Below are 25,163 nucleotides of genomic sequence, written 5' to 3' on the forward strand. Positions count from 1 at the left end.
AAGTAGGTCTAATTTACAAAACTTCTTTTTCTTTCTTTTTTTCCCTTTTTCTTTTTTTTAATTTTTTTTCTTTCTATATTTTATTCTCTCTCTCTCTCTCTCTGGATTACAAAACTTATCAGAAAATAGACCAATCTGGCACAAAGTAAGACAAGGTGCTTTTATTTATGCACACATTTCATACATAAGGCAACCCAATAAGGACACAAGGCTCAGATAGTGTCTGTATTACAAAAGTAAAGAGTTTTCTATCCATAATTATTTGTTTTAATGTCACTTTTCTTTCCTGATTGTTAATGGCAACTTACAAATATGTGTGTTCATGCCTGAATCTGAAAATGTGTCCATGAATGTTCCATATTATTCTTTAATTAACAAACCAACTGTTTGGATGTTCAGGACACAATGCACCTGGACCTGGTGACCATCTGACAAAATCTGTGATGAGGCAACATCAGCTTAGTTACATTTATTTTTCTTCTTTTGCATTATTTTACTTCATCGTTTCAAATAGTGGCCATATTTAATATTTGCATAAATGATTGTATCATTTCTGTTATAAATAATAAAAATATCACTGATCTTTTTTAATAGCCCTGGTCATACTCAGCGATTTAAAGATAACCTTCTTAAATACATTTTCTTCTCTGACTTTTTAGTTCCACGTATTTTATGCAGCAGATTGTTTCATATTGTTTATCTGGATTAATTAGGGACTTCAGCAGGGGTTGTTGAGATATTTATCTCTCCCTTGAAAGACAAGCTTATTGATTTGTTTGGAGTCTTAAAAGCTCAGCTAAACCTCCTCTAATTCCAAATCCAAGTAAAACAAGATGTGTATCTTTTTCCCTGATATTGCCAAATGTGAACATCAAACCATTTCTAATCATAAAACAACTGCTTGTGATAAATCTGCATCTGATCTGTCGTACCTTCAGCACAGTATGACCTTGACTTTATGACAATTTATTGGAATTTGCAAAAGCAAGAGGTACTGCAGTAAAAGTAAAAGGCACAGGGAGGGAAGGAGGTTAATAACCCACAGTTTATTAACTGGGGTAACAATTTCCAGGCAACACACAAATAAAAATGTGTCAATATTTTTTTGTGACATCATAAAGAGGAGCTTTCTTTGTTGTTCTCTCTGTCGGTTTTTAGCTTTTAACGCATTTGATTTCAGCAGAAAGCCTTGTTTTCCTTTTAAGTGATAAAGATGCAGACACAGTTTTTAAGACCAAATCTTGTTAATTTCTCCAGAGCAGAGACGCAGAGAGCATATTTACAGCTCTCTCCTCTTGCAGGTGAGCGAAACTGAAGTAAACGGCCAGTTCGAGTCTGTGTGTGAGTCGGTGTTCAGCGAGGTGGAATCTCAGGCCATGGAGGCTTTGGACCTGCCTGGTTGCTTCAGAACTAGGAGCCACAGCTACCTGCGAGCCATCCAGGCAGGCTACTCCCAAGACGACGATTGCATCCCACCCATGGCGTCCACTGTCACCTCCACCATCAGGTCAACCACAGGTAAGGATTAATAGACCGAAAATTTACTTATTCAATGCAAGGATGTGTTGGGAGTTGGCGTTTTGTTTGTGGTGAAGAACTGGCAAATTAGTACTAAAACCACTGGCACTGATGTGTGATAAATAAAAATGATAGAACAGTTAGTGCAAACTGGTTTGTATCTTTGCATGAACGAATCTTGTCTGTTTCATTCTTGACGGAGGTTTGATGCCAGTAGCTACTACTTGTGAGCTGTGCCAGTTCATACTGCTTTATTTTGGAAACAGTGCCTCATCCGCTCATCCACTGGATGCATCAGAGAGTAAAGCTATGAACCCTATTGAAAATGCCATATGGACATTGTTTGAAATGAAGCTTAGGTCAGAGTAGTGACATAAAAACTTCCTCTACCACTTTGGAAGTCCCACTTTCTGTCTGGAGCCACATGTTGGCCTCCATGGTCCCACAGCAGATTTCAATACAATCCCATTCTTTACTCATAGCACCTGTTCAAAGCACTGCCAAACTGACTGCACCACTCAAATGTTTATTCATTTATTAATTTTTTTGTACATGAATTATTTTGTCTCATTTCAAATTTCATGTTGGTACACAAAGAAATCCTTTTACAGAGCTGAAGATTATTGTGTCTAGACTTTGATAATGAGTATTGTAAAGCTGACAATGACTATACTGGTAACTGAACTGTCACACTGATGAGACATATATAAACCAATAAATATAAACCCACTCACGTAACACGTGCATTTACTTCTGATACTTTTACTATAAACCGTAAGCTGCTGGTGGTTTTAACGACTCCCATGATTACTGGATTCACAGAGGAAAGAATGCGTCCTTGTGAAGATGAACGAGGTGGAAAGAGAAGAAGAAAAAGTGCCTGGACAAGAAGTCTGAATGGATCGCACCTCCTCCCACAGATTTATGAACTAACATAAGCTGGGTTATTGTAGGGAGCGTTAGAGGTGTGGACATCTGGAGATGTGCTTGTGGTCAAGTCCTAATACCAAACAAATGTTTGCTTACACTGCTTTCTCTGTAAACTCAGATATTTGCATCTCTATGATGCCGAGTTTTGTTTGGCATTGATTGTTTTTCCACCATTATGGAAATGGGGCAATTAGTGCTTCGACTGAACCGGTCAAACTGGACCTTGCTGTTTCAATAGGGTTCATACTATACTTCCTGATCAATGAGAAGATGTTTGGAAGCTTTGCTCATCTTTGCCTCTTTTCACTGCACAAAGTTTACATTTCCTTTTGACTTCAACTGAAGGACAAGGATGCTCAAGGATTTATTCAAAACATGTCATTTATCATATGTCCATTCTCTGTGATATGCTCTGGGAGCTCAGCATTTCAGCTTTGTGCACTGAAAAGATGTGAGGAATGCATGCTACAAATTATGTTTGAGAAGGCAGTGTAAACCGTTTACATAAGATGAGTCAAAATGGGAGTGCTTTCTCTGCAATACTCTGGTTTTCAACACTGCATTACAAATTGTAGCTGGAAATTCCTGCTTTTATGGTATAGCACTGAGCAAATTGGTACAATAGTCATTACTTTAACACTCGGAAGCTGCAGATTTCAGCTGTTATCTTATTTTGACTCATGACATTCAGTGCATGACTTGATGTTATTGCTTTGTGGCAATAAAAAGCACATTCTCTCCAGCTGCTCACACCTGTGGCCATATTACAGATACATATTTACATTTGTCTTCCAGACAGAAATTATGTGCAGGAAGAAACTTGTTTACCTGACCAGACCAGTATACATGAGGATTTGGGAGACACGGCTCCATTGACTCATGATGATCTAGGCTGCCCCATCAGAAGAGACAGGCTTTACCACCAAGATAGCATGGGGGCTACAGCAAAACCTCTGTCTGGACCACCTGTTTCTCCAAGCCTCTTCAGGTCACCGAGGTCTAGTGCACCAGAACGACCATCACCAAAAGCCATTCAGGCCAGTATCAAAGAGTCAGCCACTTTGGCTGCAGCTATCAGCATGCAGTGGAAGGAAGAGGTCTCTGCCATGCGTCGAGAGTTGGCTGAACTCAGGAGGGACCTGTGTAAAGAACTTCGGGCTTTCAACAGTAATTTCAACACGTTTACACAGCATTACAACACATGGTCTCCCCAAGGTGGCACCATGACAGCTGGACCCAGGACAGGGTTGGGTGAAGGGGTTGGGACTGGTACAGGGACAGGAGCAAGAACAGGAGGAGGGCTAGGACCAGAACGAACTGGAACCACTCCAGCAGACAGAGGCACCGGGGGAGCGAGAGAAAAGAAACCCCAGATATCTAAAGTGTCCGTGGGAACTCAGGCAAGAAGCAAAGGCCTGATCCGGCAAAGTACTGCAGATGCAGCTGTTAACTGTCCAGAAGAAAATGAAGGGAAAAAAAGTGCTCGCAGAGGTCTGCCAAAACAGCTCTCAATGGACCCAAGCATTCTTGCTTGTCCACAGTCAATGTATGTAGAGAGTGCCATTCCACTGTCTTTGGATCCTATACTTCCTTGCTCTGTCAGGGCAGTACAGCTGGAAATATTTGACTTGACTGCTGTGCCTTCCACAGCTAAACCAGACCCAGAGCCAGAGCTGCCAGACCAAACAATCATGAGTTCATATAACACGGTCACAAATGAGCAAGTCACCACTCAAGATGTTGTGCTACATTCATCAGAATCAGTTCTTGAATGTGCTGAGGATTCATCGGCAGAGAAACAAGTAATGCTAATCACCCCACAGATGAAAGATACAGACCCAGCTAATGAGTCCCATTCAAATACTGAACAATCTCAGTCTGATCACATGAAATCCCCAGACTCGGAGCCAATCGAAAGAGATAGGATGCAACTACCATTTCCAGTTCCTATAGTTACTGTGTCTCCACCAGAGGACCTTGACGATAACATATCAGATCCAGAATCTCCTGATCCTCTCAGTGTTGAAAAGCCACAACCTGTCTCTCAAGACCCTTCTACTGTGTCTTCGCCACTCTCAGGATTAGAAGATCCAGATCTCTCAGACTCACCAGAAATACAACCAAAGCCATCAGAAACATCCATCGCATCTTCATCTTACCCTACTAGTCAAGGCTTACCTTTAGTCTGCAATGTACCCACATTTGATCTACATAATGTTATCTCATATGATCTACAGGTTGCCATCCCGTGTCCATCTATAGTAGTGTCAGAGTACCTCGACTCGGACTCACCCTCAAGTCCAGCTGACAGCGACACAAATCAAGATCCCATTATTACATTTCCTGACTATCCCCCTGATCTTCCTCCTGAGCAAATTACATCAGTCTCAACCATTGATTCTAGCTCAGTAGAAACCGAACCAAACCCCGAGGCAGAGTCCGTAGACTCAGAGTGGCCTCCTGTGCCAGAACCATTGGACACCACCCCTATATATCATGCGGATCTGGTTCACTTTGACTTAGTCATGCTGACTTCCCTAGATCAAGATGACCTTGACTCAGTGTTTATGGACCCTGAACCCGAGCCTTTTAACCTGAGTACAGACTCCTCATTTAATGCTGAGGATTTAGAACCACCTGCATACCAGTCAGATTCTCAGAGTTCACCCCAACCAACAGCTGACCCTGCCACAACGTGCTTCATGGGTACATCAACAGAGTTTGCCTGTCTGGAATCAGCTGAGGAGCAGCATATAGCTCATGATGTAGCCTCAGAGTTACATGAAATACCATTTCCACTGGTCACTGTCACAATATCTCCTCCTAGTTCAATATCTCCTGATACATCACTGGAAATAGACTATGGACCTACAAGTCCAGTCCCAGATTCTCCTCAGTTTGATACAGAACCGTCCTCACCAGTTCTCCCAGAGTTTCTGGAGTCAGATGATGGTATGGCAGAGGCACAAGAATCTGTGATTGTATCCCAGGAGACTGGGGGCTTTGTAGAAGACTTTGAAGAGGGGATCTCCAGCAGCCCTGAGAGAACCTCAGTTGACCAGGCCTTTATGTGGTACAGGTGGCAGAAGAGGGGTCAGAGGCAAGAGTCATTGCGCAGGAGTGCCAGTGTTGAACTGTGGAGCGGTAGATACGAGTACAACAGTGCAGAAATCACATATGTGTCTCTCACACTGTAAGCTCTTACCTCATTTTCAGCAGATAAAATGTAGCTCAAAATATATTTCCAGCTCACGGTTTGTAGCTGCCAGTGCAATGTAGAGCAAACTGCAGATAGAAATGTCATGCTAATTAGCATTCAAGCGAGGACTTCCTTCTTCGCAATCCAGCAGCAACACACCGTGGAAAAAGACTCTCTGCTGCAGCAAAACTGAACATCACGGATTGCAAGAAACTGCAAGAATGTAGTAAAACTTTGTGGTGAAGTATTCCAAAAATCAATTTCTGCACGGAGGATGGAGCTCCTCAAAGTAGTGACACTACTGTTATGAATTATCTTCCAGGACTTTTTATTGAAGTAGACTGCTTTAAATTCTCAAACAGACTCATAATGGGTGTTTTTTTTTTTTTTTTTTTTTTTTTTTTTTTTAAATCAAATATGTCTCAACATACATTTTAGAGACTCTTCATAGAGCTCTGGGTAAAGGCAATGGATAAGATGGCATGATGTGTACAAGATCTTGACAATCCTTTCAGTGATGATGGAAACTTTCCACTCGTCTGATTTTGAACTCTTTTTGTTTTGCCACATCAATGTGGGGTGAAGTAAATCTCCGTAGTTATCATATAACTATAAAGACATGCTGTTTACGTGGTGAGCTGCCAGGTCGGCGCTACAGTTAAATGGAAAACGAATGTGATGCTGTGAAATGCTGTTTGCACAATCTTAGATAAAGATGGAATACTGTACTGTTGTGGTTGTGTGCAAAAGTGTGGACAACCTCTAAATTTTGTTGATAACTGGAAAGCTGAGTAAAAACAACCCAGTGCAGCAAATATATATAAGTAAGAATTTCTATAAAGGGAAAAAAAAGGAAATTTTGTTGGAAATTGGATGAAAATGGATTACTTTTTAGTAAAAACCTGACTTTTGCAGAAGGGTGTCCACATTTTTGCATGCAACCAAAATTCACTGGAAAATAACTCAAATTATTTTCTCAAATATGTACAAACCAGTACAGTTTCAGTATGTAGCCTCTTTGAATACACAACCTCATGTTATCTACATACACACACTTTGCCATCAGACATACTGCACACACATACATTTTTGCTGGACTGTAAATATTGAAATATTTCTTTAAAAAAAAAAAGTATATAATTAAATCATGAAAATTATCTGATAATTGGACAAATGAAACAATAGGCATTGTTTTGAGGTGTTTCTGTCTTTTTTTTTTTTTTTTTTTTTTTTAATGTAAAGTGTCATAATGCTCAGGAATCAAAGACTGAGAATGTAATACCAATGGGACATAAGTGTAATGACTGCTTAAATTGTGTTTCTTCCTGAATCATCTTGATGTGGGTATTTTTAACGTTTGTGACACTGAATGATGAAATTATTGTTACAGTGCATGACAAATGACTGTATTTTGTGCTTTTCATAAACTGTGCCTCAATGTTAGTATTGCTTCAACTCGTGATATAATTTTGATATTCAGAGCATAGACAGAGGCCAAGACTCTAGCAGAGTTTTGCAAGCAGCAATGAGGAACAGGCACTTCACGGGATATACAGTTTCTGGGATATCTGTCCAATTAGTTGGCTTTATATGAAATCACCCACTCAAGTCTGTGCTCTAATAAAGTGCAGTGGAACAAGAAGAATGATTAAGCAGAACATCAGTGAGCTTCCAGAGAGAGATACTTCCAGTTTGCCCTATTGATTTGAATGCACAAGGAGCACTTTGTGAAAGTCTAAATTGGCCAAATCAGAAAGCCTTCAAAGAGATGAGAAGTTAATCCGCTTTTTTTTTTGTTGTTGTTGTTGTTGTTGAGGGGGTGGGGGTCCTATTTTATGCGCATAAAGTATACTGTTTGTTTTCATTCCTGGCCTATTCAGAGTCACTCAGAAAATATACCTAATTTAGCTTTTTTGGGGAACATAAGATTGCCACAGAGGTGGTACCCTCAACCCTGGCTACTTATTTATTCCCTCATAAAGAACAATATTTTACCTCTGGGGACTGTGCTGTACCTATATTTAATAGTAAGGAATGTATGTCTCCCATCACACCACAGAAGAACATTATACTTTGTCTCCGTCACACACAAAGGCAATGTGGAGTGTAGTGTTTTACCCCAAAAGATTTTATCATGTTGTCCAGGGACACCTGTGCTCAAACCACCAACCTTCTGACTGACAGACATCCAGACTTCCTCCTGAGCTCCAGCCAGGCTGGCAATAAAATGAAGATGATGTGAACAAAGTTAAAACATTTATTGAGTATGTGTTGTTAAAAATGTTCACATAACCCTTTTTTCTCTCCTTTCTCTACTTCTCCTAATAATGTTCTCTGACATGAAGAAGAAATATTACTTTTTACTACACGGTCCCTTAAACTTCTACATGTAGTTACCTTGAGGTCCAGTTGTGAGCCATAGTGGGTTCCGAAGTCCAGATTTTACCCTAGTTGGACAAAAATGTTCAAACACTGTACCATATTTTCTGACAGTGTTCATTTGCATTTTTATTAAAATAGCACACAATTAAAGCTGCGCTGCAGTGACATTATGGTTACTTGGAACATTGAATCCAGAAAGAAACTGCTTCAGCATGTGAGATTGGGTGAAGCAGTGCTTACCTAAATGTCTGTCCTGCACTGAAACATACTGGCATAATTAGTGTTATAGAGGTAACAAGCAAATAAGCCGAAATGAAAAGCAGAAGTGTTCTGCCCACATAAATGCTTAGACTGTTTCCTGCTTTGAATATGTTGCGAGCCTAATTGATATGAACCCTCGCGGTAGCTGTGAAAGCTCACCAAACTGCATAAACTCCAGCAAAAACACAAGGGAAGTCAGCATTTATAGACAGTTTCCAGTTTTACAAAGCCATAGTAAATAATAGCTGTGCTAATCCTTCAAGGAAATAGAATTTTTAAATGTGGATTTTATTTACTTTAACAATTTTTTTTCTTTTCACCTGAGAAAGCGATGTCATATTGCCTGTTCGATGGAAAGGAACCAGAATGACTGGAGTTTCAACCCATTACAATTGTTTTATAAGTTCTTCAGTTGCTTAGGAAGTGTTGCGTTTTCTGCACTGCAGTCAGACTGATTCCTGATACTTTTCCTCCTGTAAATGCATTATTCTGGTTTGGTGATACTGTGAACACTTCCATCTTGGCATCATTTTTTGTGACTTTTGCAGAGTGGGGAGTTTTTAAGGTTTCTGATTACTGGAATAAAACAGTCCAAAATATTGTTCTTGCTACCTGTAACGTCACCAAATACTTCACACATTTATTAAATCAAATGATTAAGCCCTCTTTCCACAAGAGTTCTTATTATTTAACAAAGATAAAAATCTGAGAAATTGTAGTGCTAATTGTGTCATCATGAATAATCAGAGGATAAAAGACTCTGATTGCAAAGCATATGCTCTTTGGTTGGAGGCTTGAGCAAAACAACATCAAATTACAAACAACACTGTGTTATAATGACTATACTCAGCCCCCTTTGACACATAAATACAAGCAGGCACCACAGCAGTGTTCTGTTATGGGAATGCATCTAATGTAGACAGTATTCTTCCATCTAGTGCATTTGTGAATGAGCAGCTTCAGACAGAGATGGTGCATTTTGAGGTATTCATGTGCAAAAACGGCTCCTGGCGAACAGTTTCAGGTCAGTGGTGACACCATGCTGGCATCAGATCGTCCATGTACGCCACATCACATGAACCATAAGCAAGATTTTTTTTGTCTACCCGAGAGAAAACCTATCAATTGTTCCAAATATTAAAGCCTGAAAAAGCATAACACCACAGAAAAGCTAAGTTTATTCCCATTGCGTCGTGGGATATGTGGATTTAATTATGTATGAAAAGGTTTTCAGAGCATTTCTTACAGTAGATTTATACCTACCTTAAAAGAAAGGCTTTTTCTTTGTGGTCAAAAGTTTGCAAGTACCACAATGTAACGTGAACTTCACAGCCTCCAAAGTCTTCCTGGATCCAATCTCGGTTTGTTCACTGTAACGTAATCAGATTGTTCTTTATGTTTGGGCAAATATGCCCGCTCGTCTGAATATCATCCCAACTCCCTTGTTTTCAGGAATCCAGTTCTGCCTCCCCTCCACCTGCAGCATTGATTGGAGTCCCCAGCCAACCCCAGGTAAACCTGCAACCTACGGCATTCTTTTGTTGCCTTCTTTTCAACATGTAAGATATTGTTTTAATGAAAGATGAGCTGCCCTATGGCAAGCTGATGCTGGGGGAATGAGGATAAAGTAAACACAAGAAGTACTTCTTTACATAAGCTGAAATTTCCACAGTTTACACACTCTTAGTCAAATAACGAAATTGGACTTCAATAAAGGTTATTATTAATAATAATTATTATCATAATTACAATAATAATAATGATAATAATGACAAAAATGATCATAATGATAATAATAATAATAAAATTAATATTTATTAATTAATCATTTAAAATAATATTAATAATGATATAATGGATTTTATTTAAAAAGCACTTTACATTTGATTATACACAAAATTAATCCATATCATGAATAAGACTCAGTCAGGTTTAAAAAAAAGTATCTCTTTTTAATCAAACTACTTGCAGTCGTTGAGTTATTTCGGTTATTTTTCCACTAATGGATGCTTTTGTCTCATGGCAGCCAAACAGAATGCAGGACAGAGCTGATAGACTATACCTGCACAGCAGCTCTGCTCTCGTTTCACCGTCTTTTTGACCAAGACAGTCTGCAGTCTTGACAGCTGTAATTGTTGAAAGTGCTTTCTTTGCCGTCACTTGGCATATTTATGATTGCATCATTTTCTTAAACCTGCTTTCTAACATCTCTCCATCCTGACATCTGCAATATCACTCAGCACAGTCTCTCTCTCTCTCTCTCTCTCTCACACACACACACACACACAACCACACACACACACCTCCAAACTGGGCTCTGTAGTGATCTATCGACTTGACAAGAGGCCAATTTGTTTTCCTGAAGGCTGAGGTTAAGAACACAGTGACATGTGTCGAACTGGTTGCATCCAGATGCTTGGAGCTGAAGCAGGAAGGTTTCATTAGCAACTGCAGAGGCCACTGTTTAAAACAGTCTCGACAGAATGAGTTTTATAAACAATTAAACTGCATCAGAGACATTACAGGCAAGTGAGGGTCCCCTCGATTCACAGCTAAAAAGGATTCTGATCAAATAGACATTTGCCTTTTTGTTGCAAAAACACATTTTTTTTGTCCGGTTTGTTGGAGTTCCCAATACTTTTAAACTTTCAAAAGCACCCAGAGGTGGCTAAATAAGTTAGTGAAGACTCATGCTGTCTGTTTTCTTATCTGTCATTGCCTATTTTTGCATTACTTCCCTTATTGTTTTTGTCCGCAGAGCTTGTGATGGTGCCAATAACGGAGTCCCCAATCCATCTTACTCTCCGTCCAATTTTCTCTCCAGGTCATTTACATATCCTTAAAAGCCAGTTGCAAAACAAACTGCTGCATTTCCTTTGCAGCGATAAATCCAGCCGGAGAGAAAGACTCTTAACAATGTGGCACTCAGCTCCCATGTTAGCATGCGAGGCAGTCCTGATGGATAGAGAGTCCCTAACAGAGATGGAGTGGTTCAACCACTGCCTTTGTGCCTTTTGCATTTGTCTTCACTTTAATCCAAACTGCTGGCACGGCACTAGTTGTTTCTGTGTGCATGTTTATTTGAGATAGAGCTATCAAATGGTATTAACACTGAGAATAATTACACTGCCTCAACTAGTCTTCCTGCAGGTTGTAGGAACCCCCCCCACCCCCCTCCCAGCTTCTCTGAATGCTTTTAGGGAAAAGACAAAAGACTGTATAGGAACAACGGTTACAAGCAGCACGTGCTTTGCAAACTGTCCATGTTGTTCTGTTTGTATCCTCTTCTACCAGTTGTGGCTCTATAGCCGGATTCATCATAGGAACATGTTGAGGTGATATTATTTTTTCCAGGGCACGTGATCATGAAAAGGTTTTATTTGAATCAAGTGAAATAAAAGAGGGAGCAGATGTGGACGCGTTTATCTAAAGGCAGAGAAATACTGCCACTGCCAAGATATGAGCAAGAATTATGACTCCCTTTTGCTCGACTCGCTGGCTAATAATGGCTCTATTTTGGTCTTCCTGCTGAATCATGCCCCCGGAATGGGTCATCTCTTTCCTCCCTTGATCTCACCATCCTCCTCCCTGATTTATCTTTGCTCTCTATCACACCTGCAACACAAACTCTTTCCTCCATCCACTTTTCTTGCACAAGCTATTTCCTGTCCTACACGTTTACACGCCGGTTCCCTCTCTAACTCTGCAGGTATAAACTTCCGCAGCTGGTTATTTTCCTGAGTGGACAGCAGCGTGACTCGTTCAGAGCCGGGAGCAGAATGCTCCTCACCGGCTAGACATCTAACTATTTATAAATGCAACCAAAATATATGGGTGAGAAAAAGGGCACAGGGAGTCGAAGTGAAGCCTTAGGTTGGATGCTTTATTTTGTTTTTCATGCTGCAAAACAAAAAACAGAGTAATTGTGGTATTCAGGCTAAAGTTTAATTAGCGTGTAATGCTATTAATTCTGCTGCCCCCACAGCTATTGGGGTTCAATATGGAACTCGAAATAGATCAGATTGAGTCTCAGATGGACTTATTTAATTGCTTCATTCAATTAAATTCAATTAAACTTTATTTGTATAGCGCCACTTCACAACAATGTTGTCACAGGGCACTTTACATACACGAAACAACATACACATCATTTCGAGCCAACCCATACATATCCTATAATAGAAACTGAATGATTGCATCGAGTCATGACTTCAATCCAATCCCCCATCCTGAGCATGCACACGGCGACAGTGAGAAGGAAAAAACTCTCCCTTTAACAGGAAGAAAACCTCAGAACCCGACTCAGGGAGGGCAGCCATCTGCCTCGACTGGTTGGGGTGGAGACAACAGGAAAGACAGAACAACATGTACGACTGCACTTAATCAGGAAGACCTGCGGAAAAAAGGAGAAATAAGTTAGAGACGGCAATATTGGCATATATTTATACATTAATATATTAGAGAAATTGAGCGAGGTACTCCTCAGTGCATCAGGTAACATCTCCATTGCTACATAAGTAATGGTTGGCTAGACTACCCATAACTATAAGAGCCATGAGCATAACCTGGATAGTTGGGTCCCGTACATGCAGACTCCAACTCAGGAAATGCTCATATCCTAACTATAAGAATCATGAAAAAGGAAGGTTTTCAGTTCAATCTTAAAGGTATGGAGGGAGTCTGCCTCCCGAACCCACGGTGGGAGCTGGTTCCATAACAGAGGAGCCTGATAGCTAAAGGCCCTTCCTCCCATAATACTCTTTGAGACTCGGGAACCACCAGTAAACCTGCAGTCTGAGAGCGCAGTGCTGTATTTGGAATATATGGAACTATAAGATCTTTTATGTACAATGGAGCTTGGTCATGTGATGTAAGCATTTGTAAGATGGAAACAGTAAAGCAAAGTTCAGAACATTTAGCCTCTGCCACAGAAAATGATGACCTTAAATGAACCTTAAATGAATCCTCTTCATCCTGTCTTTCCGTATGTCTTCTGCGCTTGGCTCCAAAGTACGTGGCACGCTTTCAGCTTTCATGCTTCAGAGCCTGTAACAAGCGAGTTTGTTCCTCAAAGCTTTAAAGAAAATAAAGACGGCGTTGGTGACCCATTCCTCAGTCCATCTTTTTGTGGATTTAGTCCTTTTTCTCATTTGCACTTGAAAGAAAGTAATCCCTCTTCTTTCTGTCATGGAATAGACAGAGTAACATGAGAGCTTCCTTGAGAAGGTTCCATACGTGAGTGCTGTTTATTTATACCACCACACATGTCAGACTTGTGTGTCTCATATCACAAAGGCTTTGATGGTTTCCAGTACACTGTCAACTTGTTCATTATTCTGAACTTGTGCATATATCGTGTTGGAGTGCTGAGACACTTAACACTGCAGTGTGTAAGAACTACTTACACTTTGTGATAAAGATGGGCAAAGCAATGTGCCATGTCCTCTCCAGCACCTTGCTGGAGTTGACTCTCTGATAAACTCCGCTCCAAAATGACGGCGCAGACAAAAAGGCTCACGTTGACTCTTTACTGAAGCCAGTGGGAGTGGGGTAAAACAACAATGCCTTCAACGACAAACCTGATGTTGAAGAAGTTGCAGTGTCGCTCTGTCTGCATCATGCTTTCTACCACAGTGTGGCTGTCTCCCTCTCATGACATCATCAAACAGCGACAAACTTACTTAAATGCAGTACCAAATTAATGTGAACAGGCTTACGGGTGTAAATCAGTAAAGTGGCAATAAGATGTATACACAACAGAGCACAATGCTGCTGAAAATGGATGGTGGCTGTCAGTGGCCAAAATTCTCCCCGACAATAACATGTTTACCTCTGCAAGTATCCCAAACTGTGCTCTAGTGCATGTCAAGCAAAGGCGGTAGTGCAGTATTAAATCTGAGAGGGATCTCACCTCACACACAGAATTTTTTGTCAATTTAGACTCAGTAGTAAACATGGCGGCACAAATATGGCAGCATCCTGATCCATCCACTGCAAATAGATATAATTGGTTCATTCTAAGAAAATGTAAAAATAAGTTATTTTACTAAAGAAATTAAGCACCAATAGGAACAGAGTTTTAAAAGATATACAACTTTTTTTTTTTCACTGACCTTTGATTTTTTTTATGACATACTGCACCTTTATATCAAAAGCTCCCCAAGCACAGCCTAAAAGTTAGTTTTTATAAAGGCTAGTGTAAAAGAAATATCCTACAGATTCTCAAAAGGTTTTTTTGTGTTTACAAACATCCATACATCCCTGCATCAAATGGCTTTACCGTATGACTGATTGGAAGCAAAATAATAATATGCCATTTGTTCGTCGGGATTCTTAGTTATTGGCTGCAGTTACATCAAGCTGAAGAAATCAGCAGGTCAAAATGAAAATGTTGAGTTTTTGCTAAATAACTTTTATACCTAGAGATAATAGGAAACATACTGATTAAATGTGTTCAACAGAAACAGGTTCAGCCATATTTCAGTGGATCAATGACTGTTTGTACATCTTTGAAAAATAAACAATTATTTTAGTCGGATTAAAATCCAATCTTTAAAAGAAGCCCTACAGAACTTTGGCAGCATTTCTCAGTGAGTTGCTGCTTAGCGACGGCTAATTTAGCACCCGCCTTACATCCACCTGAGCTCTCTCCAGTCAGTAAAAGTCACCTCTATGTTGACTCTTGTCTTATTGTTTTCTCCGTTGTTTATACTCTGTGGACGCCGGCATCGTCGGCGATGCCATGGACCATGTTGTGTTTAATCAAGCATAGCTGTCGAACCATAAAAGATAGAAACGTACTTTTCCCCCCCCTCTTAATCGGGAGACTCCAGGCTTTCAGACGGTAGTTCCGGCATCACTGTCGCCCATTCATAGGTGATACAGTGTTGTGTCAAAATAGATGTTCCAATCAGAGCCTTTGTCTTTGGTGCATGACACGTGTTTTTGTCCAATCAGAGCCGATGATGCCTCAGGAAACGCCTCCGAACAGTGTCAATCACTATGCATCGGTGTCATTAGCAGTCGGATAGCTGCCTTCTGTATTTACAGGGCCGACAAATTCTGAAAACAACAGCTTTTACGCATGCATACCTTGCGTAATTGCGCAAACAAACATTTGCATTACTCAAGTAGTTTAATTTCAACATAAACGACACGACAGCGTTGTAACAGATGTATAACTTGGTAACAGATACAGTGTGTGCTAGCATAAAGAAAAACTTAGCTGCAACATAATGCAGCATCCTGGGAGCTAAAGTTATGGAGCGGGATTTTTCAGCATCAATGGCTCCAGGAATTTACATAACAATAGACACTTTGCAATCAAAACATGTCAGAAACGCACATTCTGAAGATCAGAAGTGCCGCTTCAAATGAAGTGTTGACATTAAAGCTAATGTTATTTTTAGCCTTTATAACAAACATGGTTTTTCATCTTTTATGAGATGCATTCTGTTTGTGGGGAAATTTATTATTATGTCATTTTTTCCAGCTATCACTTACACGCCAAGCTACAAAAAGACGCCTCCTCCTGTCCCACCCCGAACCACCTCCAAACCGCTCATCTCCATAACGGCCCAGAGCAGCACCGAGTCCACCCAGGATGCTTACCACGATGGTAGACAGCTTCATGGTGGGATGTGGGTCCCCGATGGTCTCAGCCTGGGACTGAGCCCCGGGAGGGGCCTCTACAATTCCACCGACAGCCTGGACAGCACTAAAGCTGTGACCATAGCCATGGAGGCGGCGGGAGTCATGGCTGGAAAAAGACACCCATCCACAGAGTCTCACAGCTCAGTGCTGACCTGCGACAAGGCGATCCTGGTGTCTAAGGCTGAGGAGTACTTGAAAACACCACGATCATCAATAGGGATACAGGTTAGTCGTTGTGTTTTGTGAAAAGATCTTTCTGAAGATCAAATGACCTCTTTAATTCAATACATCTCAAACCTTAACAGAGTTGTAGAGTTTTACTGAATAGTAGCACACAAACAGACTCAGCAGAGAAACTGCTGTCCTCTCAGCAGCTAAAAATAGTAAGAGTGAGTCATCTCACTGCAACCCCTTAATTACGATTCAACTCATGTTGGAGCAGGTTTTAGTGAATGATAGTTCAGTCGTTGGTTCATTCATTCTTCCCCTACTTATCATACCTGCCTCTGTTTGTTTTTAACGCGCTTTCTGTATGAGAACATGTCTTTGTCTCCATCATTTGTTGTTCAGCAGCTTGTGCTGATGCAATGAAAAGGCTGTAGGTTTGCTGCAAACCAGACAGCTGTCAACATCATCTAATGAGCACCAATGAGTGTTTTTATTTGTGCAAAAAGTTGTGCAGTGTCAGGAGGAATTTATTTAGGTGTAAAACACCAAGAAAAAAAAAGAAAACACAATGCAACATGCATGAAAATGTTTTGCAACAAAATAGAAATTATTCTAGAGCATGCATCGTTTTACACAGCAGAACTAAGAAAAACAAAAATGTTACATTTCAGAAAACAGTGACACAATAAACAGTGGCACAATAAAGGCACCGGATTCCAGAAGCACAGCAGAAAAGTCCCATCAATAAAACTGTGGCATGTATCGTATCATATATAGAGAGTTTGCATGTTCTCTTCGTGTATGCATGGGTTTTCTCCGGGTACTTCGGCTTCCACCCGCCCACAAGGTTAAATGATCACTTCAAACACGTAATTTGCTTTGGATAAAAGAGTCTGTCAGTTTATGTTCACCTTTGAAATGGTGATACATTTGTAAGTAAAATGACTTTGTGGGATGAGCAGCAGAGTTTGCATACGTGGGTTGCAACCACTTGCCAAAACTTCACTGCTGACTCCAAACAGCTTATCCTGCTAGTGATTCTTGTTCTGTGTCATTTGCTGAATTGGTTGATTGGAGTCTGAATAAACAAGACATGCTAACAATATATCAATTTATTCATTCAGCAAACTGGAGCCTGAGTAGCATGTGGTAAAATCATACACAGCCGTAACAACCTGAACCGCATGCTGGTCATCCCCAAACAGTACGCCCGGGCTGATGCCACATATTGGACCACAGATGGGCAACTCTCGTGCTTGACGGCCGCAGTCCTACAAGTGTTGGGAGTTTCCCTGCTGCAACACACCTGACACAACACATCTGACACACGTCAATGAGTAATTAGCAGACTTGTGCAGAGCTTGATGTCTGGTTCTGCACAAGTCTGCTGATTAAGTCTGATATGTATCCGGATGTGTTGCAAAATGGAAACTCCTAACTTTTCCGACTCTGTGGCTCTCAAGGACTGGAGTTGATCGTATCTGATCTGGACTATAAACGAGCCACTTAATCATCCCTACTCCCACATACTAAAGGTAGTCTCTAATAAACCCAGTTCTGTAAGGAGCAGCATCGTCATGTTGGAGGAAAGAGTTCAGTCTCAGGCTGTGGAGATCAGGGAGTTCCACCAATTGCAGATTTTCATCTCAATACCTCTCTTTTGTCTTGTCTCGCAATGCCAACAGGACTTGTTTTTTCAGTGAGCAAAATGTTGCTCAACACCGTCACACTGACAAAGATGGCACCATTAACAGCAACTAAGTAACCTTAGAACCAAGAAGCATTGCTACAATGCTGCACAACTTTCTTTACTATTCTTGCTAAGTTTAGATTTTACATTTGCACATAAAATCTTCTAAATACGTAAGGTAGAAGGACAACACTTTATTAACCTAAGTCCGGAGGGGTTCAGTTTTGTTGGATTAGTTTTCTGAAATAAATCAAGCACACCTTGAAGGGTAACTGCTGTGTTTTTTATACAGATTATATTAAGAAAAGTTGGCTGGAGATTGATTTAACACCAAAGTTACATTAAATCCAAAGACTGCCAGATGTTGCCTTCAGGGATCAGCTAGTTAATGAATGTTTCCTTCAAAGTCAATTGATCCCACTCTTGCTACTGCGTATCATTCTTCCAGATTATATAGCAGTGAGTTTTACTAGCACGGAACATTTGTCCGAAACGTATTTCAGCCTTCGGAGCTCTTTGCGGCTAATGAAAATTAGTGGCTTAAATTATGTGGAGACAGAGGAGCTGCTTAATCTGTAATGGATGGGGTATGATGAGACATTTGTTTAAGCTGGTGGAATCCTGGTGCGTTTAGCAAACAGGTTCATTTATATCAGGGTTGTGTCACGTGTCATCATGCACATAAACAGATCTCTATTTAACAAGGTGAGCAGCAAGATTTGTAGGTTTTCACTCACTTTACAACCTAAAAAGTCACCTACAACATCCTTTCAAGTTAATGTTGCTCTTATGATTTAGTCACATGACCCATGACTGTCTTTAGTCATTATCTATATCTGCAGGGATTCCTTTAGTTCACCTTTGCATATATTTCTCTATGTGAACTGAAAGTATCTTGTTTTTCTGATAAGTTTAATTTTATTTGTCAGATCTATATTAGGAGCAGCTTTGAAAACAAGAAGAGTGAGCAAAGAGCTTTACAAGTTCAATTAAAAGACAAGAAACCAACAATTAAACAGATGCAAGAAAATGAACATTTCAAGCAAAAAAATGAAATAAAAACATCTTGACACAAAGAAACAACACAACTTAAAAACTGATGGTACTCAAGCTGCAGCTGAATTACAAGCCAACGTTAAATAAGCAAAGAAAGAAAAAAAAAGAGGGATTTAAAGTGCTACATGGACTCTGCAGGATGAATATTGAGTGGCAGGTTGCCAGACTCTGGGGGCTTCTGCTGCTAAAGTCTGTTGCTTTACATGACATCTCGGCGGCACTAAGAGCATCTTGCTGGTGATGATTTCAGTGCTCTTTTGGGGTGTTATAAGAAGAAATATGTTGTAAGTATCCATTTCTTTACCTTTCAGGCCTGCAACTTTCCAGTAAACATTTGCTACCATGAAGCTTGTATCACGTTGTAATGTTGCCGTTCCTTCTCAGCATTCAGGATGCTAGCTGCCTCTGCTCCTGCTGGGAATCAGTACAGGGTGCAAAAAATGGGTTTGCATTGTCTTCATTCTCTAAATGGATCTGACTGATTGGGCTGACCCTCATGTAGTACTTAAATGTTTCCTACAGTAATCTCTTGCTTGCATGGCTGTATCAGCTATCAGAGAATGATGATTTATGATGCGGAACTATCGCAGGTTTCCAGCTTTCACTTGCCCTTCACGTTACTGGAATTCCTCCAGGTTACCGGAATGTTTTAATGATATTATAGAGAAACATGCAAATTTCTCATTATTTTTCTCTGTGGATCTTTTTTTTTTTTTTTTTTTTTTTTTTTGAGTTAAGTGATTTTATAAGGATTTCTGTGGACAAATTGGATTCATCTGCTCATCTTTGGTCATCTTGAGATCCAGAAGTCCAGTCAGGTTTTCTTTGCTTAGGAAGGTTCTTAATGAAATTAAGGGTTGCAGAAGTACATAAACAACAGTCACAAACAAAAACTTTCCTCAACACTTGGTGAAGGAGCTTCATTGCTTCCTCTGTCGTGGAAACCATCTCCTTTCTTAATTAAAAGAAGAAGAAAACGTGACCCCACCAGTTCTTGCAGCTGCATTGTGTTTATCCAGTTTTAAGCCCAGATGTGATGTGAGCAACCTTTGACAACATGGTTGGCATTTGTGCGTCTTTTTAAAGTTCCTTATGGAAACCTTGATAATAAAGTATGTTGTATCTTAACATACTAATATGATATATAGTCTCCATGTAACAACGGAGCTGCATTAGATGAATATTAAACATTTGTGAAGTTGTCATAGCTGCACGTGCACCACGGCTTAGTGTGTCATTGCATCACAGTCATCTTTTCCTGAGTCTTTTCAAATTTCTCCTTTTCCTTAAGTCTGATATTTCTCCAGCAAAGAAAAGAGGAAAAGAGCTCATGGCAAGCCAATAGGAGGTCGTATAATTTTGGATTATTTGACTGGAACCTAAATCTTTTGTGTTTTAGTGCCAAAGCATGATTATAAGCACCCGCTGACCTGCACCGTTAGAAATTACATCTTTTTTCTTTTACTTTTTTTTTCTTCGCCTTAAACTACCCCCGTCCGGACTAGTTTAAATAGTGTTGCACCCTGAAATGCAATAACAGGTGCCGACATGGTGGCAACTTGACAGAAAAAGGTACAGTTGTGCTCATATTTATTCATACCCTTTCATTAAAGAAGGAAAAAAAACAGCTGCCTGTAAAATGAGCTGAAATTGACTAAAGTAATAATAAATAAAAATTTTATGAAAATCCTTACATTATTTTCTAATTCTGGTTTAATAGAATTTTTTTTTTTTTTTTAAAAACAAACAAATAAGATAATTTATTACATATTGCATCACTCATAAACTAATATTTAGTTGAACAATCCTTTGATGTTTCCGCTACAGTCAGACTTCTGCACCTGTTGACAGGCGTTTTGTCCCACTGTTCAACAGAAAAGTGCTCTAATTTGTCCAGGACAAATTTGTTTGTTTCTTTCTTCAACTCAGTTAAATGAAAAAACAGTGTTTTATTCACTAAATTATATTTTTGCAAGTTTTTAGTTATTGTTCCTTTTTTAAGTCTCCAGTTATTTGAGTGACTGTTGTAAATTCAGCCTTTTCTTTAATGAAAGGGGATGAATACATATGAGCACAACTGTATGAAATATCTTAGGTTTGTTGTTTTTTGTTTTTTTTTTGTTTCTCTATTTTCTTTTTTGGCCTTTTTTTGTTTGTTTGTTTGTTTTTCAATCCCTCCTGACTTTTTATTTATTTATTTTTTTTTTTAAATTAAACAATTTCCTCTGTGTTGAACGTTTCGGTTTAAACAGGCTTATAAGCTTCTCAATAAATTAAACGGAGCAAAATTAATATAATTTTTCAAACCACAACGCATGTCAGCGGTTTGCTTGTATTGAAATGTATCTGAAGTGTCTCTAGTTGCACTGATGCATGTACAATTCCAGCCTTTTATTAAAAAAAAATATTTTTCGGGAGGAGAAATCAGTTGAATGTAAATAGAAGCTAAGTTTCCAGGCTGCATTCATTTCCTGGCTCATGTACACACAGTGATTCACTCGCTGACATGCAAAACGTCGTCTCGCTGTGCATTCGTTAATGTGCTTGCTCTGTCGCCAGCGTGTCTTCCCCTGACTGATTTTGCCAATTATCTGCCTAAAACATAAGACATCGTCACTCCCACTCTCCTCTTCGTCTCACCACATGTTCTGCGAGGACTTTCTCTCTCTAAGAAAGCTGATATCTTTCTCTCACACACACAGTAGTCAAAGTTTCCTGTCAGCTGAAGTCGAGTCAGTCATGTAGGGATGATGGAGCCACCCAACTACAATGATGAATGTTTATTTTGGAAAAGTCATCACACATCACCACACTCCCAATCTTCTCGCAGCATCTCTCTTTACACTCCTCCATTACTAATTTCACCGCAGTTTTAGCAAAGGAGGCCATTATTAATCCAGTTTTTTTGAGCGGATGAGGAAAGGTGATGGTGGATTTATGGACGGTGTTGCACATGTGTGTATTTGTGTTTCGGTGAGTGACAGGAACTGAAAATTATATTGGCTTTGAAATTGGCTTCAGTCATGTGTGTAAAGTCCAAAGGCACTTTAGATTACCAGCACAGGTGTTGTGAAGAGACAAAAATGCCGAAAACTTTAGCTTTAGCTTGACAACAGAGTTTCTTTTAAAAGTCCTCCATGAAGTAGAAATGTTTGAGCCCTGCTTGATTCTTAGGCCTCTGCTTAAAAAACTGCACATCTGCGATGAAATGAGCACATCTCTGCAACCACAAAATTTACTTAAAGACTTGTTAGGATTCATAAACATCAATTTTTATGGTACTGGGGAAATAAAATATAGATGGATCATAAGACGAGCTGAAACTTTTAGGCTTGCCAAGAGTACGGACATCCCATCTGTTGCTCTAAAGCTCTACTGAATCATATTCCAGTTTGTGATCCTTTTCTTCAGATAAAGTGAAGCAAAACAAACACATTGCCATCATTATAATACATTTTCTTTTGAAATCCGGATTCAAATTATTGCAGCTAAACTTGGACTCCGATATATTTTCAGTCAGCAGAAACCACTACACACTCGACTTCATTCTATCCTCAGCAGCATAGAGAGGCCTTTAAAAGAACATTTAGGCCTTCATTTTTAACATAATAGAATGGAAATGATTCATTTCATAGGGTTATAATAACATAATGTCTCATATTCTTATGTAAAGAACTGATTAATATGACACTGATAGCAAAGAATTTAACAGTTTCCTTTTTTAGTTTAACAAATGCAGATTTTAAACAAGAACATCAATTAAATGCAAAAGACACAAACTGTTGAATGGCTAATTCAGGATATTAAAATGTTGAAATCTAAACATTTAGAGAGGATGATAGAAGGCCTTTAATACACAACTGCAGCGTTCTCTCAAGTCCTAGAGGTGCTGCTGCACACACCAACACCAACATGGAGATTCAGATATGGAAACCTTACCGTCCTAAATCTGTTATGTCTGAATTTTTCCTCCCAATCAAGTAGCAAATATTGATTTTTTTTTTTTGTTTGTTTGTTTTTTTGTTAAAAGTTACATTAACTATAAAGAAATTGATGGGACAATAAAATGCTTCTGCAGGCTTTTTTTTTTTTTTTTTTTTTTTTGCAGATATTGTGATAAATATTGATTTAATACCAAGAACCAATTGACCTTGTATTACATAGACGGTCAATCTGCTTTACACACCCCTTGTGATATAATTAGCTAGAATTAGCCTTATTCAGTGTTGACTTCACCTTAGAATGGATTGACCTATTTTAAAACTTTATCTGTAACCTTGTGTTCTTGGTGTTGTATTGCTTTCCAGAGTGCTTCCCACTGGGACCACTTTACAGCCACATTTGTTGCTTGTCTGGAAACTGAGAAACGCTTATGTTTAAAATCGCTGCTTAATTCACAACAAACTATTTTGAGCAGCACCGTGATGAGGTTGTGTAGAAAGAGGAGTCAAAGATTTTAACCCCAAACGCAGTCACTGTCTCAAAAAACGTCACCAGATGGTGTTTCTATGCTGACGCCAACAGTTTTCCACACCTACACTGATACCAACAGTGATTACTGACTGAGTGTGTGTTTTCTTATATATACACTGCTTGGGAGTGATTGTGCACGTATATTAGAATGAGATTCAGACGTATTTTATCAATCCTAGGCTGGGAAATTTCAGTGTTACAGCAGCAAAATTATGGAATAGGACAGAAATAAAAAGAAACAGAGTAAAAAATTTTAAATATCATACAAAAAAAAAATGAACATCCAGGTTATAAAAAGAAATATGAGATTAAAAACAACAGAAACATTCACACACATACATACATAAATATTGTTTGCAATATAGAGTTCACAATAAATGATAAATATCCAGTTAAAAGTATGAATAATAATATGAAAGTATGTGACCAGATATCAAACTGTACATACAGGCTGAACAAAAGAAATAATACAAACCAAAGCATCTTCAGTATAGATAAGCCCGTTGGGCATAAATCGCAGAGCCTCCGGGGCGCTGTGTCTTCCATCAGTCCTAATAGTCTTTTCATGAGCTGGACTTTGCTCCGTGTCCAGCACAAAGTAATGGAGGTCACCTCAGCAAGCTGCTATACACTTATTTCCTCCTCACTAACAGCTTTCTGAACCAGGCTGACAGAATACAAAAGAGCCCTCCAAAAATGTCACTCCTGAGCTTTAATACTAACACTCCATACCAAAGGTAGGGTTGACATTTCCTAATAATAGAAGCATGGCCAGTTGTGAACCAGTGCCTTTCACATGTAAGTATAGTGCAATATTACACTGGGCTGCAGATTTATAAATAGCAAGCTCCTTTAAAGACCAATAAAGTTTCTTTTTGGTGTTTTTGAGCAACTTTAATGCAGATTGGGAGGAACTTTACATATGAGAAAAACAAATGTAATCATCCTATATCCATGGCAGCATGCTGTGCCTTTAGCTAAATGCTAACAGGAAGACAAAGCCGTTAGCTATAAACCAGACATGAAACCAATTAAAACCTGTATATAGAGAACAGGAACGTTTGTACTAAATCTCATCTTATGGAGGTGCTCAGTGAAAAGTCAGAGGATCACAATCACATCATGGTTTGTTGCCTCGCAGTCATGGTTGTCTGTGTAAATGCAGTGCAAATCCATCTAGCAGTTGTTGAGAAACTGTGTTGGATACTGATGGTGACAGATGCTGTCAGGGCATCTCCCAAGTCAAGGAAGAGGCTTTTCCTCCCTGCCGAGACCTGAGATGAGCTTTTATGGATGTACGTGATAAAATTAAATCTGGTGCCATTGAGTAGGTCGTGGATCTTTATGATTATGCCATGAGTGCATAAAAAGGTATTTTTTAACATAAAAATGACCAAATCTGTCAAGATTGACAGTAAAAATCTGCAGGTAATATTAATTTTTGCACCGAGAAATCTGTGCATGTAATGAAATACTTCATATGTGCTAACACCCATTTGTAGAGTTCCTCAGCAGCTGTTCTATACGTTGGTAAAGCATGTAAATCACATATCCAGCCATTATACGACTAATTTCACCCTGTTTATGAAAACACATCTGAATATGAAGAACATGGTTTGTTGAAAAGTTTTAGTTGTGCTAAAGGGGTCAACAAAAGGAAAACACCCTCCTAGCACAGATGGATGTAAAAAAAAAAAAAAAAATAGTGGCGGAAACAAAGGGCACATTGTTTCCTAGAACCGACCTAGTGCCTGTCTCAATATCCAGTCTGAATAATTACATATGTTATTTGTACAGCGTTGCAGGTACTACACAGATGAAAAAAAAAATCAA

The 25,163-nt window shown here is 39.4% G+C and overlaps 1 protein-coding gene across 1 annotated transcript in view; it reads left to right on the top strand.

Annotated features, from left to right (window-relative positions):
* The window catches only part of dlgap2a (discs, large homolog-associated protein 2a), a gene marked incomplete at its 3' end in the record, with an annotated part of 177,501 nt that overhangs the window by 145,749 nt on the left and 6,589 nt on the right, over positions 1–25,163 (top strand). Inside the window, exons 6-8 of the mRNA XM_079262003.1 lie at positions 1,302–1,518; positions 9,743–9,802; positions 15,783–16,168. Of these exons, the coding sequence (XP_079118129.1) occupies positions 1,302–1,518; positions 9,743–9,802; positions 15,783–16,168 (663 nt within the window). The remainder of the gene's footprint in view (positions 1–1,301; positions 1,519–9,742; positions 9,803–15,782; positions 16,169–25,163) is intronic.

This window comes from Telmatherina bonti, assembly GCF_933228915.1.
Source record: "Telmatherina bonti genome assembly, chromosome: 22".
Taxonomy (NCBI): Eukaryota; Metazoa; Chordata; class Actinopteri; order Atheriniformes; family Telmatherinidae; genus Telmatherina; species Telmatherina bonti.